Here is a 15,777-nt window from a genome sequence, read left to right as displayed (position 1 = left end):
GGCAGAGCTCACAACAAGGTCATAATCTCATCTTTTGCGTATGCCCCCCTCACCTTTCTATCTGGGACAGCTTGTGCCAACACTTCCCTAAAAACAACGTCAGATTAGACATCCTGAATGCCAGAGGCAGAGAAATAGAGAACTGACCCACATGAGATGGACTGCCTTCTCAGTCTATTTGTTCTAGTGAGCTTCCCTCACCTCCATCACCTCCACTTATTTCCACCTTTTCACTGGGAGGCAATGGAAGTTCCCTGCAGCCAAATTATAGTCACAGATGTTGATCTGCTGTCCACAAAAAAAGGAAAAAAAAATCCATCACCCAGCAATGTACAATTAGAACAGTAACCACAGATTAAGTTTTCCTAATTTACACATATCCTTTCCTGAAAGCATCAGCTGCTCTGTAGCTCTACAAATATTGAGATACCATCTGCTTCTATATCTGGTTCTGTTGATAATTATTCTTTCTGTGTTACTCCTGTAGGTCGAATGCCACCCCTACTTCACCCAACCCAAACTCTCAGAATTTTGCAGACAACATGACATTGTTATTGTTGGGTACAGCCCACTGGGAACCTCAAGGGATGAATCATGGTAAGTCTCCATGTTACTTTCTAACAGAAGGACAATATCCAGGAAAAGAATCATATAGTTCTCCACTGCTGGGTCTCTGTGTAAAATACCTTTGTCCCCATTTTTCAAAGTAGTTTTGAACTTCAATGTCTAAATATTACAGTTGTGAATGTAAACTTGCCACACTCCTGCTGCATGCTGTCATCAAAGAATGCCAGGTGTCTGTAAAGGAGGTTGCCTTAGGTCTCGTCTAACAGAAAGCAAGTGTTTGTAACTGGGAACGTGTGAGGCTTAGGTGAGGAAGTAGAAGCTAAGTCAACGTTAGGACATCACATAGGAAGTTGCCTTTGACAGCCCGCCAACTTAAGTGGCAAAGCTTTTCTCTCATCTTTCACGCTACTTGTTAAAAGGTGCAGTGTTCTGTTCACAAAGAAGTAGATGCCTCTGTGATTTTATATTAAAGATGAGGGATTTTTTGGTTTCTTTTTCTTCCCCAATTTCTTCCAGGGTAAATGTGTCCTCCCCTCCTTTACTGAAGGATCCTGTGCTGAATGCCATTGGCAAAAAGTACAACAAGACTGCTGCACAGGTTGCTTTGCGTTTCAACGTCCAGCGAGGGGTGGTGGTCATCCCAAAAAGTTTCAATCCACAACGCATCAGAGAGAATTTCCAGGTAAATTCATACTCCAGTGGTACATGGATGAATCCACTCACATTGGCTTCGCCCCTATAGAAGGCAATTTTTCCATTTCTTTCTGTAGATGTACACAAGACTTAACCAATATCAACCTTTGCCACATTTGATGCTTTTTGTCCCCTTCACTTAAAGGTAACATGATATGACAATAACAGAGCAAAGCAGAGAGGAACTTTTGGTGTCTTTTAACTCTCTGGAGTACCTAAAATTCCAGCTGGTGTGTCCCAGAGCACCAGTTGCTGCAGTGAGCAGCACAAGCAAGATGAAGTAATTCAGTACCTCAGTAGCCCAAGGTTGCAGGTATTTAGGAATGACTGATTGTTCTGACCAGTCTTCAGGTATGGGACAGCTTTATTAGGGAAGGATTGCTGCATACAAGTGTGACAGAAAGATTCACAACCCACCACACCCGAAAAAGATGAAGAATTTGTTCTTGTGTCCCCTGCAGCACTCAGTACCCACACTACTCTCTACTTTCCCTGGCAACATGCTGCTTTCAAAGCTGGTGGCTCAGCATTGCCAGACTACCTTCCCCTTCTTGCAAAAGAGTGTAGGCAAATGTGACTGGGCTTATTCATGTCCTCGAGACTTTACTATAAATGCAACCAGTGCGTGGATTTGTGGGAGAGGTACGGGGAGAAGGACGGATTGTACTTCTGAAATCTGGAACATGTGAAGGTTGATTATGACAAGAAATGTGAACTCATTCCTAACATCTCCTTCCATTAGATCTTTGACTTCTCCCTCACTGAGAAAGAGATGAAAGAAATTGAAGCCCTGAACAAAAACGTTCGTTACGTGGAACTGTTAATGTAAGTACAGGAGGAATTCTAGATCCTCACAGAACATTCCTGCTTTTTCAGAGGATTTAAAAAAAAAAATCTTCCTTTTAATATTATCTTTTGTATAAACAACTTTATTTTAAAGGTAAGGCTTAAGTATGGGAGGTCTTTAATGCGGCCTGAATATGCTCCTGGACCCGCTGCAAAAAGAAGTGTAAAATACTTCCTTACAGCTCAGGTGCCAAAAGCCCACCTAGTAGAAAGTGACTGTATCTGGCTATTCCATCTCTACCCTATTTCCTTAAGCTCTTTCTATTGTATGTGGTCATGACAGTTTCAGGCAGTGATAAGGTGTAGCATCATCCCTGCCTAGCAGTGTAGACATCTAAGCTGAAATTCAAATAGGGGCACTTTGACGTGTCTTACCCTCACTTCTGTGCTATGCAAGCCACTTTGCTGTTCAAGTACAAAGCCTTATGGATTGTAAACTTAGTGTTTCAAGAGGCAACCTGTCCTAAATTACCACAGAGGAGGCTAAGAATGAAGAACACTGCTACATGAAACAGCAGGACTAATTTGGGGAGAGCTCTGCTCCTTCTCACTTCCTTATAAAAGAGTGACCACAAGTGGTCAGAAACTTTGTTTTGTCCTTTCCTCTGATGCTATCTTCTACAGCAATCTACCTGCCTTGTTGTCATGGGGAGTTGTACCTTCTTCTAAGGAAAACAGAAAACCACACAGCTCATTTGACTGCTAAACCACTTCTAACCATCTCTTCTAACCACTTATAACCATCTCTGAGAACTAACAAGGCTTGATCTCTTGCTGCTTGTCACCTAAAGGTTGCCACCCAATGTAGTTTTGCTTCACCTGAAGGCTGCATTATCCCAGAAGGCTCAGACTGACCCAGCATCCCCTCTTCCAGAGGATGAGGCAGTTTGTTTTTCCTTCAGTTCAAGAGCACCTACAGTTTATGACCAAACTTGTTTTCCCCTTTTCAGGGCACTCAATACGTAGCCAAATGCTAGAGATTCATTTCCATGCATTTCTCTTGTTATCTTGGATTATCTGTGTCCTGCCAAACTGTAGCATGCTCAAGCACTAAAAATAATGAAAAGCAGGATAACAGCATCAATAGCACTCCAAAACCTTGACCATTGCTCAAAAGATAGGAGGAAATGTTGCAAAGAAACAAATAAACCACTTACTATGCTGCATAACTTATGGAAGATATGCACTAAGTTAAAAGCATCATGATGAAGTTAATCTTTCACATTTAAGATCAAGTGCTCTGAAGATTTAGTTTCTTAAAACTTAAAATAGCCTTCCATCAATTAGCAGCAGTTAGTTCCAGAAGGCTCCTCACAAATGGCCTTGGAGTTTCTTATGTGTGTTTTGGTATTCAAAATAATTTGCTTTTACATAGCTAAATTGAGTAGTAATATCATTTAAACTTTTAGTGATTATATACACAAAATGTAATCTTGGTGCAAATGCAAGAGTCTTTTCCAGGAAAGGATGCAAATGCCCACAGAAGAAGAACTTTCTAAGCCAACAATCCAAAAAACTACTAAACTAAATGATTTACTTTATTAGACTAAATTTGGTCACAGGAGGCCACTGAGGATAAGGAAAACAGGATGCACTTTGGCAGCTGTAGTTTTCACAGGAGTGCCATGTTTGAGGAAAATGCTTCAATACAGTCTGATCTCCTCTATGAAAAAAACCTTATCGGAAAAGTGATGTTGCCATGTAAGGAGCAGCTATATATATATATATATATATATATGTATGCCTACTGTGTGTTCTCACACTGAAGTGTCTGGAATTGACATTGCAACAGATAAGTTACCAGTCTAAAGACATTTCTTATTTCATCCAGCAATATATACCTGAAAAAGTCAAACCCTGTTACAGAAGGACTTTCGGTTCGTCAATTTTGTGCAAAACCTTTGACTGCTGTGATGCAAATGCCAGCAAGAATGGAGAAATCCAGCTTTTCTCTGGCTCTTCCAATTATCAAATAACATATGGGTCCCATGTGCAAATCTGTTGTTCTGATGGCATGAGTAAGCCCATACAAACAGGATATTGCAATCAGTGGAATGAATTAGCAAGATAAGTATCTGAGAAGAAAATGGAGGTTTTGTAAAAATATGAGTACTTCAGGAAATCTTAATCTGAAATTGCTTCTTCTCCACTTGGAGAAATCTACACGTATTGTGCAGGGCAAGTTTTACATTAATCTATCTGCTTGATTTATCTTGTGCTCCCAATTCTCTGTTACAGTTGTTCTTCCTTACCAGTTATTCCAAGCTGCACTGACTCCTCCAAGTGAATAATTTTCACTTAAAGGATTCAGACTATTGAGCATGTGAGATCTGATTAGCCAGCATCCTCCACAGATGGAAAGTAGAGATTATGACACTGGCAACTCAGACATCATCAAATTATACTGGAGTCAAACAAGCCAAAGTGTTGTGGCTTGGTTTTTTTTGTTTTATTTTTTTTTCAACCAAATCAATCTGTTAATGTGTTAACACTTGAGCTTGGCTGAATATTGGAATGAAATGTTTTGACACAACCAATTCAAAATGTTTGATGCCTTCCAATTAGTTACCTTCAATATTGTGAAATGTATCCTTCCCAGACTGGAGCGATTCACAGCTGGGACAAATGCCAGTATTTGTTGTGCTCTGCTGTAAGGCAAGGCAGCCAGCTGCCATGGTACACCTGAGAATGCTCTTCAGAAATTTTTCATTTTGCTAATGGAAAGTGTTTGGCAAGCCAGGGCTTGTGACTTAGCATCACCTTCTCAAACAAATAAAATCCACAACAGAAAACAACTACCTCTCTCAAGTCTGCCAATAATGGGTAAACACAGTGTTGTTTTTTCACCAGAAGTCGACCTTGGGAATTTTCTTATTGCCTTTAATAATATCTTGGATTGTGCATCTTCCCTGAGCATGCAGTTTCTAAAGTGAAGCCTGAAACATCTCTACCATTGGTCACATGCAGCCATGAACATCCCTTTGTCTCCTGAACTGGGTCACCCCAAAGCCTCTTTGTAAATTCCCTGCCCCTGATGCTATTAACCTGGCAGAGCATCTACATGTAGACTGAGCTAGAGGACAGCCAGACCTAGTCTGGATGTGGCAGTCACTTGTAGAAAGCACCGTCAAGACCCAGACCTGCTCAGGGCATAAGACAAAGTAGTACAGTCTGATGTTTCGACCTCTGCTTCACACTTACACATTTATCCCTTATTTCTAGGGGTCTTTCTAGACACCTGAACAAAGAAGTCTTCGCCTTCCACAATGCACACATAGTGAAGCCATCCCCCTTTCCTAAAACACTTTAAAAGCTTGAGTTAAATAATGACAATACCTGACATCCAAACTCTTGTTTTTTCCCCCATCTCTCCCTAAAGTAGGCCCAAAAAATGGTGCTTCACTGTCACCTCCTTAAATGCAGGGATGATTATCCAGAGCAGGCAGCTTCTAAATAAGTAGAAGAGCCTTCCATGAAGGTCACATATATATTGCAAGGAAGAGGTTTGTTAGGCACAAGACAACTGCATCAGTGATGTGATATTCTGCTTCATCCAAGGAACTCACTTGTTCAACCTGATCTGTCCACAGGTGGCGTGACCATCCAGAGTATCCCTTCAGCGATGAATACTGAAAACAAGGTGGGTCTGGACAGTCAGTGCTGTTAGGCTTCGCTGAGAAAGCTTCAACTTTTGGTGCTTTGACTTCATGTGAGACTATTCAAACGAGCATTAAATACATGACATTTACTACTTCTTGTCTTATCAGTCTCTTATTGCTAGTGAAGGCCAAATCTATTTAATCCACTGAATTTCTGGTTTTGGCTTAGGAGGCTTTAACTCTGAAAACTGAAGCTTCAAAACTGACAGCTGGTAAAACTGAAGATTTCTCAAAAACAGGCTAATTAGTTCAAACCAAATCATTTTCACTGAATAGCACATTCTTCACTCAATTTGAAACAAGACATTCCATTTCAGTTGGAGTGAAGGAGAATCAGAATCACAGAATGGATAATGTTGGAGGAGACCACAGTGAGGTAACCCTGATCCAACCCAACATCATTTTCTTGTACAGCTAAAGTAACGGAAAGTCAAGAGTGAGCAACTAACTGAATTTGATATATATGAACATATGCTTATTGATATTAGACAGGCATGTACACTGCTTCACGCAGTGAAGCCCATTTCACTCTAACCAGAATATTCTTCAGCTGCATATATGAGTGTCATTCCATAGGAACACCCCAGCTGGCTCCACATGTAAATAAAGCATTATAAAGCATTATAAGCATGTTCAAATTCACACACACACACACACTTGTCAGATGAGGGCCTCAGTGAAACACAGGAAAAGCGTATGACACTTGTGTTACACTGTACTTGCTATTCAATGATGGTATTGCACAGCATCACATATGCAACCTGGAGCTAGCACTAGTGAGATCCTCATCTCAAAATTAAAAACCCCTTAAAATTCTTTCCTGCTCCACAAATTGATATTAACCCAATAAAATTTCTGTTCACTTCAAAGTTCACATGGACTTTTGTATAAAATCCTGACCAAGACAATACTGAATTAAGAAGCTAAATTTTCAAAGAAAGAGAAAACGTTATCAAAAAAATACAATTTTCTACCGTGCTTGGAGGCAGCAGAACACTGGCAGGTCCAAGAAAGGGTACAAATCAGACAGAGACAGCCAGGCTGAAACCTGGACATTTCCTTCAATCTGTCCTCTCTCTGAAACAGGGAGGCAGAAGGATGGACACCAGAGTAAGCAAGACTGACTCCTTCAGCATGAATTTGTTTTTTAGACCACTTGCTTGCTCAACAGGTTTTGCAGCCTATAGGTGCATCAGCCTACACCCACATCTCCAGAAGGCTACTTTCCCTCCCTCCTGTGTCCAAGCACCCCAGTTTCCTGCCATAGAAGGGGTACATTGGAGGGATATTGGAGTAGAAACTAAAACATACACACACAGAGAGAGAACTTCATGTACTAGAACGTGAGTACTGCCATTGGAAAATGTGTCATACATAAACTTCAGTCTATAGCATATGTTTTTATTTATTACCATTGCTATTTATTATCCCTGACTGGAACAGGAAAATGCCAGAGTGTACAGTTCATGGAGACACTTCTGTTTGGTCATGGTGTGCTCCTCAGAACCAAGACAAAGAGGGACAGGGATGAGCATTTCACAGGAGAAACAGGAAAGGCTCCCAAATGGGTCTAGTGCAAATGCATCCCTGGATGAGCTCAGTGGGCACCACTAGAGAAGTTTGGTTCCTTCAACAGGGGTGGCCTTTACATAGCATTTGTAAATCCCTGAAACTATGCCAAAAAAAGGAACATTTTGGTTGCTGGAGGTTACCCAAGGACAATTCCCATTTTATTCCATTACCCACTTAGACCAGAAGGGGAAATATAAAAAAAGAGGGGGAGAGATAGCTGAGGAGGAAGAAGACACATAACAAATCTGCTGGTGTAGATCTAAGGGCAATCCTAAGGTCAGGTGGAGCTCTACTCCCAGAGGGGCTCAGAACCACTATATAAAGCCGTGCTTTGCCCCTTTGTGAACAGCTGAGGTGCTGGTCAAAAGTCTGAACAATCCAAGTCTAAATTCAAGTACCAGAGAGGAGCAGTTACCACCATACCCAATGTGTTATTCCAGTTGCTTCATAAGTACAAGCCTTAAATAGAGCTCACAGGGCTCAACTGCTTAACAGTAGCACTGTACAAATTTTTGCACTGTAACTTGACCAGGTGCAAGTCTCCAGTCACAGCCCACGTTCAGGCCAGGTTTGGCAAAGCTCTTGCTGTCTACAACTGCAAATGTCAAGTAATGCTAAGCTTAAATGCTCACACCAGCCCCTTCACAGCTCACTGCTCTTTCCAGACAGTCCTCTCCCAGAGGTTAGGCAGCACTTGAGATTCTGATAAATCAGGTGACCTTGTAAGTGTGAGTAAGGAAGATGATATGCTGAAACCTCTCTAACAGGAAATACCATATAATCAAATCTTCAATCCATACTGATTAAACAAGGCAGGAGAAATTGTAAGATTTCTTCCAGCCCAGGTCATACCACCAAATTCCTCTCCCCTCTAATTTTAATAGAATCCTTCTCCTCCTCCTTTGCATTGCCTCATTTGTATCTGATGAAAAAAGATTCAGCCTCTTCCCAGGGGCAAATGCTCCCATCAGTTATGAGACTGCTTCAGATGTATAGCCCACTTCTCCCCCAGCTTTGCACAGTTTCAGACCATTTCTCCCCATTGTTCTCCAACTTGCCCTACAAAGAAAATGTTTGGACAGGGGAAATAAACAGGCCTGCAAATGGGAAATTGGGAAACCCATTCCACCAGCAGCTGCACAAAGAGAGAGAGAAACCCCAGACCACGGCCCCATGTAAAATCTGCTTCCATCTAACACATTTCAGAGTCCTACTGGACTCGCTGCCTGGTGTGAAACACATCACTTAGAATGGCTGCATAGAACCCTGCTCCAGCTGGAAGGATCAGCAAGGAAAGAGGACTCCAGCACCTCCTGCTGTGATAGCACTCACACATGACAATACATCCAAGGACAACTGGGCACTGGGAAAACTTACTCACTTCTATAGTAAGTAACCCATCATTTGTGCCTCTTCCTATAGCTGCAAAATGAAGTGAAATCCAGACCAAAGATGTTTGCTTCAGCTATGCACAAGCGAATTTTCAGCGAAGAGAACAAGAAGTGATGCAGCGTTTTAGATTCTTTTAGCAGCCCAGCAGCTGCTCTGGTCTAGGCAGAAAACCAGGTGACACGCACACATCCACAGCAGCAAAGCAGCTGCCACAGCTGTTTGTTAGAGCGTGGGCTTACCTGGCATTCCCTGTTGTTGCACAAGCTCAGGGCAGAGCACAGTGCTTTGAAGCTGCAGCACCCAGGCCCTTGGACATGTGCACGCTCATGTTTAGTCGGTGAAGCGACAAGAAAGCACCGCCACAGAGTTACTGTGTGTAGGCTGACATCACTCCCACCCTACACTTGTGTGGTTAGCTGAATTTGTTTCCCCACAGGGAGGCAGAGCTTCATCTTCCGCAAGACTACGTATCTGGAACAGGACCCTGTCTCAGAAGGGACATGCATTCAATTTTCCCTAATACTATCCAGGTGCCCATAAGAGGACTAAGGAAAATAGTAAGAGGCGAAGTGGGATCGGCGCTGTGTACATTTTACAGTCTTATATTAAAAGAATGCCCTTTGGATTTATGTCACATATTTTTGTACTACAAAGCTACCCAAGAGGTTTTACAAGAGTGTATAATGTGTCCTGTGGAGGAAAGGGGGAGTAGCCATATCAAGCCATCAGCTAGAATTAGGATGCAATCTTGGGTAGACAGAACAGAACACAGGGGGAAGGAAGACAGTGCCTCCTATAGTTTTCCTCCATTGCGTGCCATTCAGGCCTGGATGCCAAATTGCTGGGTGTTCTGCTTTCAAAATGAGATCTCTTCTCCTGGTCAAAACTTAATGATAACCGAGGACAGAAAGTGAGTTTTGCAAACATTCGGAGAGGTAGGTGGCCACGAAAGGCAGTGCCTGTGGTTACACACAGCAGGGTCCTCACCTGATGAGGCTTCTTCGCTTCATTCCTTTCTTGTATCCGATCAAGTCTGAAAGCTACTCACCTCTAGACTGGCAGGATATTTAACCACTACTATATCCTTGCGATGTGCAAAGGTATTCAACAGCAGAGAGGCTGCTACTTTCCTTAACTAATTAAGATCATCTCACAACCAGAACCAGAGTTGTTTCTTCAATTTAAAGTGTGAATCATTTAAGTGCGGAAGCAAAGCCAGTATTGTAAGGACTCTAAGAGGAAAATAAATCACGTGCCTGGGATACACAAGACATTTCTCAGATCTCTAAAGTGAGCAGTGAGGACAAACTCAGATCTGTTTTGTAGAAGTAAGTTCAATTTGTAGATTTAAGATGAGATACCCCCTTTCTATTGTGAGTAGTGTCAGTCTCCTTGTTGCCATCTGCCAAACTGAAACACTTTGAAATGAACTGGTTTGATATTTGCAAGACAATTTCCTTATTTTCCTTGGGGAGGGGAAGGGAGGGATCTGCTGTTTCAAAATGTATTTTGCACAGCTGTCAACAAGACACAATTCACAAGTCTAGAGGTAAGCACTGAGGAGGAGAAGAAAGTCTGTAAGAGTGACATGTTAGAATGAGATTGAACACGCTTATTTCACTTGTGACCTAAACTGCAAACACATTTGTCTTTGGGGTGGAGCAATCAGCACACAGTCGGGAACTAATGCAGTTTTTACATTAATTGATTCTCAGCAATGCCATATTTCAGCTCTTCCCAACATCCTACTACCCCAGAGCAAAACCTCTAGCTTATAAGAAAGGGCTTTGAGAGTGCAAAACCCCAAAAAAAGTTAATTTTTCAATGCCAGTCAGACTCCTCAGGGAACCCTAACTCAACATGCATGAGCAATACTCACAACAAGACAACACATTGCAAATAAAATGCAAAGCAGAACCAAATGGAAAAAGGAGAGAAGGAGTTGCAAAGAAAGAGGATGCATGTGTGTATAAACACTTACACATGCACACAGAGGGGCACCACTGGATAAAGCTGCTCAGTTTCTGCTCTGTACACTGCAGAGCTACCTGGATGGAGGTCTCAGATCAGTCCAAGGTCATTGAACATAGCAAAGACAAAATGCTGCACCAGACCAAATGCACACTCAATTAAAGGTTAAATGAGAGCTCATAATGACCTAGAACATGTCTCAGAGCAACCTCACTCATGACAAGGAAAGGTCCCTGCAAGCGCATGGTGCTGAGGACTCTGGGAAGGATCCTGCTAACATTTCAGCACATACAAATCAGGACTGACTCTGCTGACACAAGGTACAGATGAACAAAACACAGGCCACATGCCCTCAGTGCAAGGAAACTCATCCCTAGTGTTAGCCTGATCAGTGTTGCTCTCCCAAGCCAGGACAGATGCTGGGGAAAGGTTGCCAAGAGAACTTTGTGATCTCTTAGGAAAACTGCTTGCTCCTCATGCCACTGTCGCTCAGCTTCCACCTACAGGGTGACACCCAGAGCCACCCATGTGAAGTAAGGAGGTTTCCCAGCAAGGTGACCCCATCATCCCACATGTTCACCACTGGTGGACACAGTCCAGAATAGCCCAAATCAGCTGTTTGGCAGCATATTTTGCACACTTAATCCCTGCTTTTCACAGCGGTGGGACTGCAGTCCTGCATGGCTTTTCTACAGGATGATAAGGAGATCACCTTTACATTTCATTGACTATATTGATCTGTACTTGATAAACTTCAAAGAGAAATCTCCAACATTCAAAAGGGTTCTTCTAAATTGTGGATCAGAAATCCACACTCATATTCAACAAGCCAGTGCTACCTCTCTGGTCCTCTGTGAGGTACAGAACTGTACCTCACAGCAGGAGTACCCTCCTGCTGTACCCTCCAACAAAGCAGGAATGTAGGAGGTGACATTAGAAATATGGACATGATTTAGGATTTCTACTAATTTTTTTCTATTTGTGGCATTTAGAGCACACCAGCAGTCATGAAGTTTCTTGGCAATCTGCATCTGTCCTGGCTCAAGCTCCTGCATTCCCAGAATTGGTCTCTGGGTGTACAAGACGTTGAGGCTATAAAAGCACTCTCAGAGAGCATGGTTGGAGGGTGAGGGACATTATAGCTCCCTTTCCTTAGCAGTTAGAGCACCACCAAGTGATGCAACAAGTCAAGTTCAAATGTTTATGTGGTTTAAACCTGCATGTCTCACCTTATCCAGTTACCAAGCAACACAGTCTTCTGGAAGGCATCTGGCTCCATCCACCCCACTGAACCTTTCAACTTTGAATGATAGACCCATTGGGGTGAAAGGGGGAAGTGAGTAGCTTTGGTAGCTGAGAAACTTAATGTACTTTCTTCAGAAGGAGGTCACTTCCAGTCCAGACCTCGCTCTGGTCACTGGTGACAGGAAAACACTCCTACAGAACAGGGATCAAAACCTTCCCTCCTTGTACTATGCGAATTGCTCTCTTTGCTGTTTCTTTTGGACACAACACCAGTTATATTATCAGAGAGGATTCTCCATCTTGGAAGAATACCCCTTCCATCACAATATGTGTAAAAGTGAGTTTCACTGCATTTCTAGGCTTTATTACTATAGTAAGAGCAAGCCCTACAGCATCCCTTGACCAAACACATACCCCAGCAGGCTTCACAGAGATTCTACAGATACAACTGAATTAAGACATTGATTTGCACCTCGTTCTCACCCAATTGCTCCAGCACTCCAGAGGCATTAGTGATTGACCTCATGTGATTACCTTTGCCTCCTCCAAACCTTATTCCTTGATCCTCTTTACAGCTAAATACATCCATTCTTGTTCTCTGCTCTCCAAACTTTCACTTTGTCGCAAGCATGAACAACTAATTCAATCAAACTTGACTGCTTAGCACAGGTTTCCACTGTCAGTCCCTGCAAAGATTGCTCGGACACTTGTCTTCATTCTTCTGGATTTCTCCTGTCCATTGAGGAAAGAGGCCCTGATGTGACCCATCTCCAGGGAAAGGTCACTCACCTAAGCTATTTTCCAGCTCTGGTAAAACTCAGCAATTAAATAAAGTACTGGGTGTAAAGTATGTATTTTCTGTAGCATTTATGGTGTACGCGTGGATAGGCTGTGCTAGACCGTGAGAGTTACAAACCAAAACTAATTAGAAGAGAGAAAGCACGAGGAAAACACGTTATATGCCTTTCAGTAATTTTGACCCTGTAAAGGTTTATGAACTTTGTGTGGAATAAAGGCCTAAGGTACTCCACAGAACAGTGTCTCTGGCAGAATCAAGACTGGAAAGGAGTAAAGACTGTGGTGGGGTATCCGAGGAAGCCAGATGATGGATTATGAAGACTAGCTTGTTTAGTGTGGTAGGAAGAGAAGCCAATATTCTCCTGTTGCAAACAATATAATAAGGGAGATGCATTAGCCTCTACATTTACAGCCTATATCATGGTACAGGAACAAGGAAATAGTCACATATTTTAGGAAATATTCCTCAAAAAAAAAAAGAGGAAATCAAAGAGCATAAGATTGGTCATGATATGACTTTTTAACTATACAGGGCCACTTTCAGGAATTCATGGCTACAGTCATTAAAGAGTCAAACAAGGGTGTTGGGGTTTGAACACAGTGGCCAATACCTCCATGTTAGATACTGCCTGGCTAGCTGGAAATGGATGTGATGGGAAGAGAACTTTCCCACCTTGCCCTGCATGCTGCACATAGGATTATATGACCGAGGACTCTAAAGAGATTTTTCTAGTGCTAGGATCACATGCTGCTCAGGGCTTAATACTTTCAAGTTGCATTTGATAAAAAGCTAGAAAAGCTATTTGGATCTTTTCAGCCAGGAGGTTGACTGTATTTACGATTGCAGCCTCTCATGGGCGTGCACACACAGACAGACCAGAAATCCTGCCCTCTGCAGAGTCCTGACACATGTTTCCACAAGCAGGTGCTGGGATGAGGCACAGCAGGTTCCATAGGCACCCAAAGAACCTATGTGCTAGAGCCACATGTATGACACTTCACTGGCACCGAGGAATCACAGGCTGAGAGCAGCCCAACAGCCCAAACACAACAGTTGCACCACTGAGAGCTTCCCATGGAATATCACTGCAGTCAAAAATCAATAAAAAAAATTGAACAAAATACTAAAGTCATTTGCATTAGCTTAGCACCAGGTTGATATTAGTCACAGTTTAACCAGTTAGTCTACAGTAGATTGTTTCAACCCACTTTGCTTTGTAGCTTGATGCTTTCTGTTCACAGAAAGGTTTTTCACAAATAGGCCTGAAGCTACAACAAGAAACACTTTTCCCCCTACAGCCCTCCAGTCTACCTTCAGTTCCTCAGAAGTCACTGCAGCCACCCCACAGGTTCCTGCCTCCCCAGCAGGAGCTCAGCAGCCTTAGCTACCAGAGCAGACTTACTACACTTGACACTCTTCCATTCTTTCCACGCCACTGCAAAGACAAATGTCTTACCTGAAGGAAAGAAAAGGTGCAATAAAACCAGCAACCTCCATCTCAGCAGCTTGAACTTCAGCAAGAAAAAAAAACAGGCCACCTTAAGACTCCCACCTGAGAGACCCAGAGCTGTAATGAGCTTATGCACTGCTAATTTCAGAAGTCACAGGTGTAGATAACCTCAATTACCTCACCCTGAGAGGAGAAAGAGGTAGAAAAAAAAAAAAGCCTCTGAGCAAGTCTCTGTGCTATATTCCTGGTGTTGGCCAGGGCTTGGGCTGAGAGGTAAACCACTGAACTTGGGAAAGGAACAGTCTGTATATGGCTTTTAATTTATTTTTTCTTTTCCCTACATATGAAATTTATCTCTACTCTTTCTAGGTCATCAGTCTGCAGATCTGCCTTAGTCATCTGCCTAGGGTGATCATAGAAGAATAAACAAACAAATCACTGTCTTTACAGGCATTGCGAAGTAACTCCCTCCCCCCTTGACTTTCCTGTATTTCCCGAGTTGAGGAAGCCAAAGCCTACAGCAGTGAGCATGTCTTGGTCATCGACTGTCTCACCAGGCAGCTTTGCAGGAAAGCAACTTGAGCACAGCTCTGCTTCTCATGCAGGTGGGGGCAGCTCGTGCTCATGAGCCTTGTCAGTCCCATCGCCTGGTCATCAGCCTGGATGTGCCCCCACAGAATCAGGAGATAGTGGGTGAATTCATGCCTGTAAGTGTTGCACAGTACAGGCACACCTCACACACATCCCCCCCCCCCTCTGGGGCTGGGATGTCTTTGTATTTGCAGGTCCCTTAGATTTTGAAAATTAAAGCAGGCAGGTAAGAAAAGGCAAAAAGAGAAGCTTGAGACAAATAACTTTTAACACTCTATATTTCTCCTACATGTGGGTACATGGCATAAATCCATGCTCTGCACAGTGCCATTCAGATATGATCTTGTGAGCCATCCTACCCACTGTAGGAGAGCAGTAGGTGGAAGATCAGTTACAATCTCAATTTGCAGGGTGAGGGCCTTGGATGCTGTAGTACTAAACGCTGCATCACTGACTTTTGGTCCCAGAGGATTTGTGAATCAAAGGTTCTGTTGGCTCTGGTGGACAGCAGGACTTGAGGGACCCTGCAGGGGCATGGGTGTCAGAATAAGGCATGTAAGCCTCAGTCCATTTCCAGAGTGAATTAAACACTAATGTCTCAGTTGTAGGAAGGCTTCCATTTCCAGTGTACCTTGCTTCTCAAGAAGAACATGAAGGTTTTCCCTCTGAAAATCCAGAGGATAAGTATTTGGTCTTTCAGAAACTCAATGAGAAGAACAAAAGGAATTTCCACCACCTTTTAGCCAACTCACTTCTCCTGTCAATAAACAGAGCAGAGCATTAAGCAAGAGCATAGAAGACCTTGGTTTACGCCCTTTTTTGACCTTAAAATGTTTGCTCTCCTTGACATTTTTGGGGGAAGTGCCCTCCGATAAGTTTTCAGGAGCTCTGTTGAACCTGTGCTTCCACAGCTCTTTTTCAGGTTACATGGTTTAGACAAATCTCGACAGCCTCTGCCAGAGAACTCCTGCAGCCTTCTGAGCAACCCAGTT

The 15,777-nt window shown here is 42.9% G+C and overlaps 1 protein-coding gene across 2 annotated transcripts in view; it reads left to right on the top strand.

Moving 5' to 3' along the window:
• AKR1D1 (aldo-keto reductase family 1 member D1) overlaps positions 1-9,245 on the top strand; it is a 38,327-nt gene extending 29,082 nt beyond the window's left edge. Inside the window, exons 6-10 of one of the 2 annotated variants that reach the window (XM_039383194.1) lie at positions 488-597; positions 1,084-1,249; positions 2,003-2,085; positions 5,697-5,746; positions 9,166-9,245. In XM_039383194.1, coding sequence (XP_039239128.1) covers positions 488-597; positions 1,084-1,249; positions 2,003-2,085; positions 5,697-5,739 — 402 coding nt within the window. In that variant the 3' untranslated portion in view covers positions 5,740-5,746; positions 9,166-9,245. Of the gene's footprint in view, positions 1-487; positions 598-1,083; positions 1,250-2,002; positions 2,086-5,696; positions 5,858-9,165 lie in introns of those variants that run through there. The other variant, XM_027743773.2, reaches the window with a different exon arrangement.
• The last annotated feature ends 6,532 nt before the right edge of the window (positions 9,246-15,777 follow it).

The sequence above is a fragment of the Pipra filicauda genome, unplaced genomic scaffold (genome assembly GCF_003945595.2).
Source record: "Pipra filicauda isolate LSUMZ 115617 unplaced genomic scaffold, ASM394559v2 scaffold2_size9829703_pilon, whole genome shotgun sequence".
Classification (NCBI taxonomy): Eukaryota; Metazoa; Chordata; class Aves; order Passeriformes; family Pipridae; genus Pipra; species Pipra filicauda.
The sequence above is the reverse complement of the archived record's forward strand: the minus strand, read 5'-3'. Positions and strand labels throughout refer to the sequence as shown.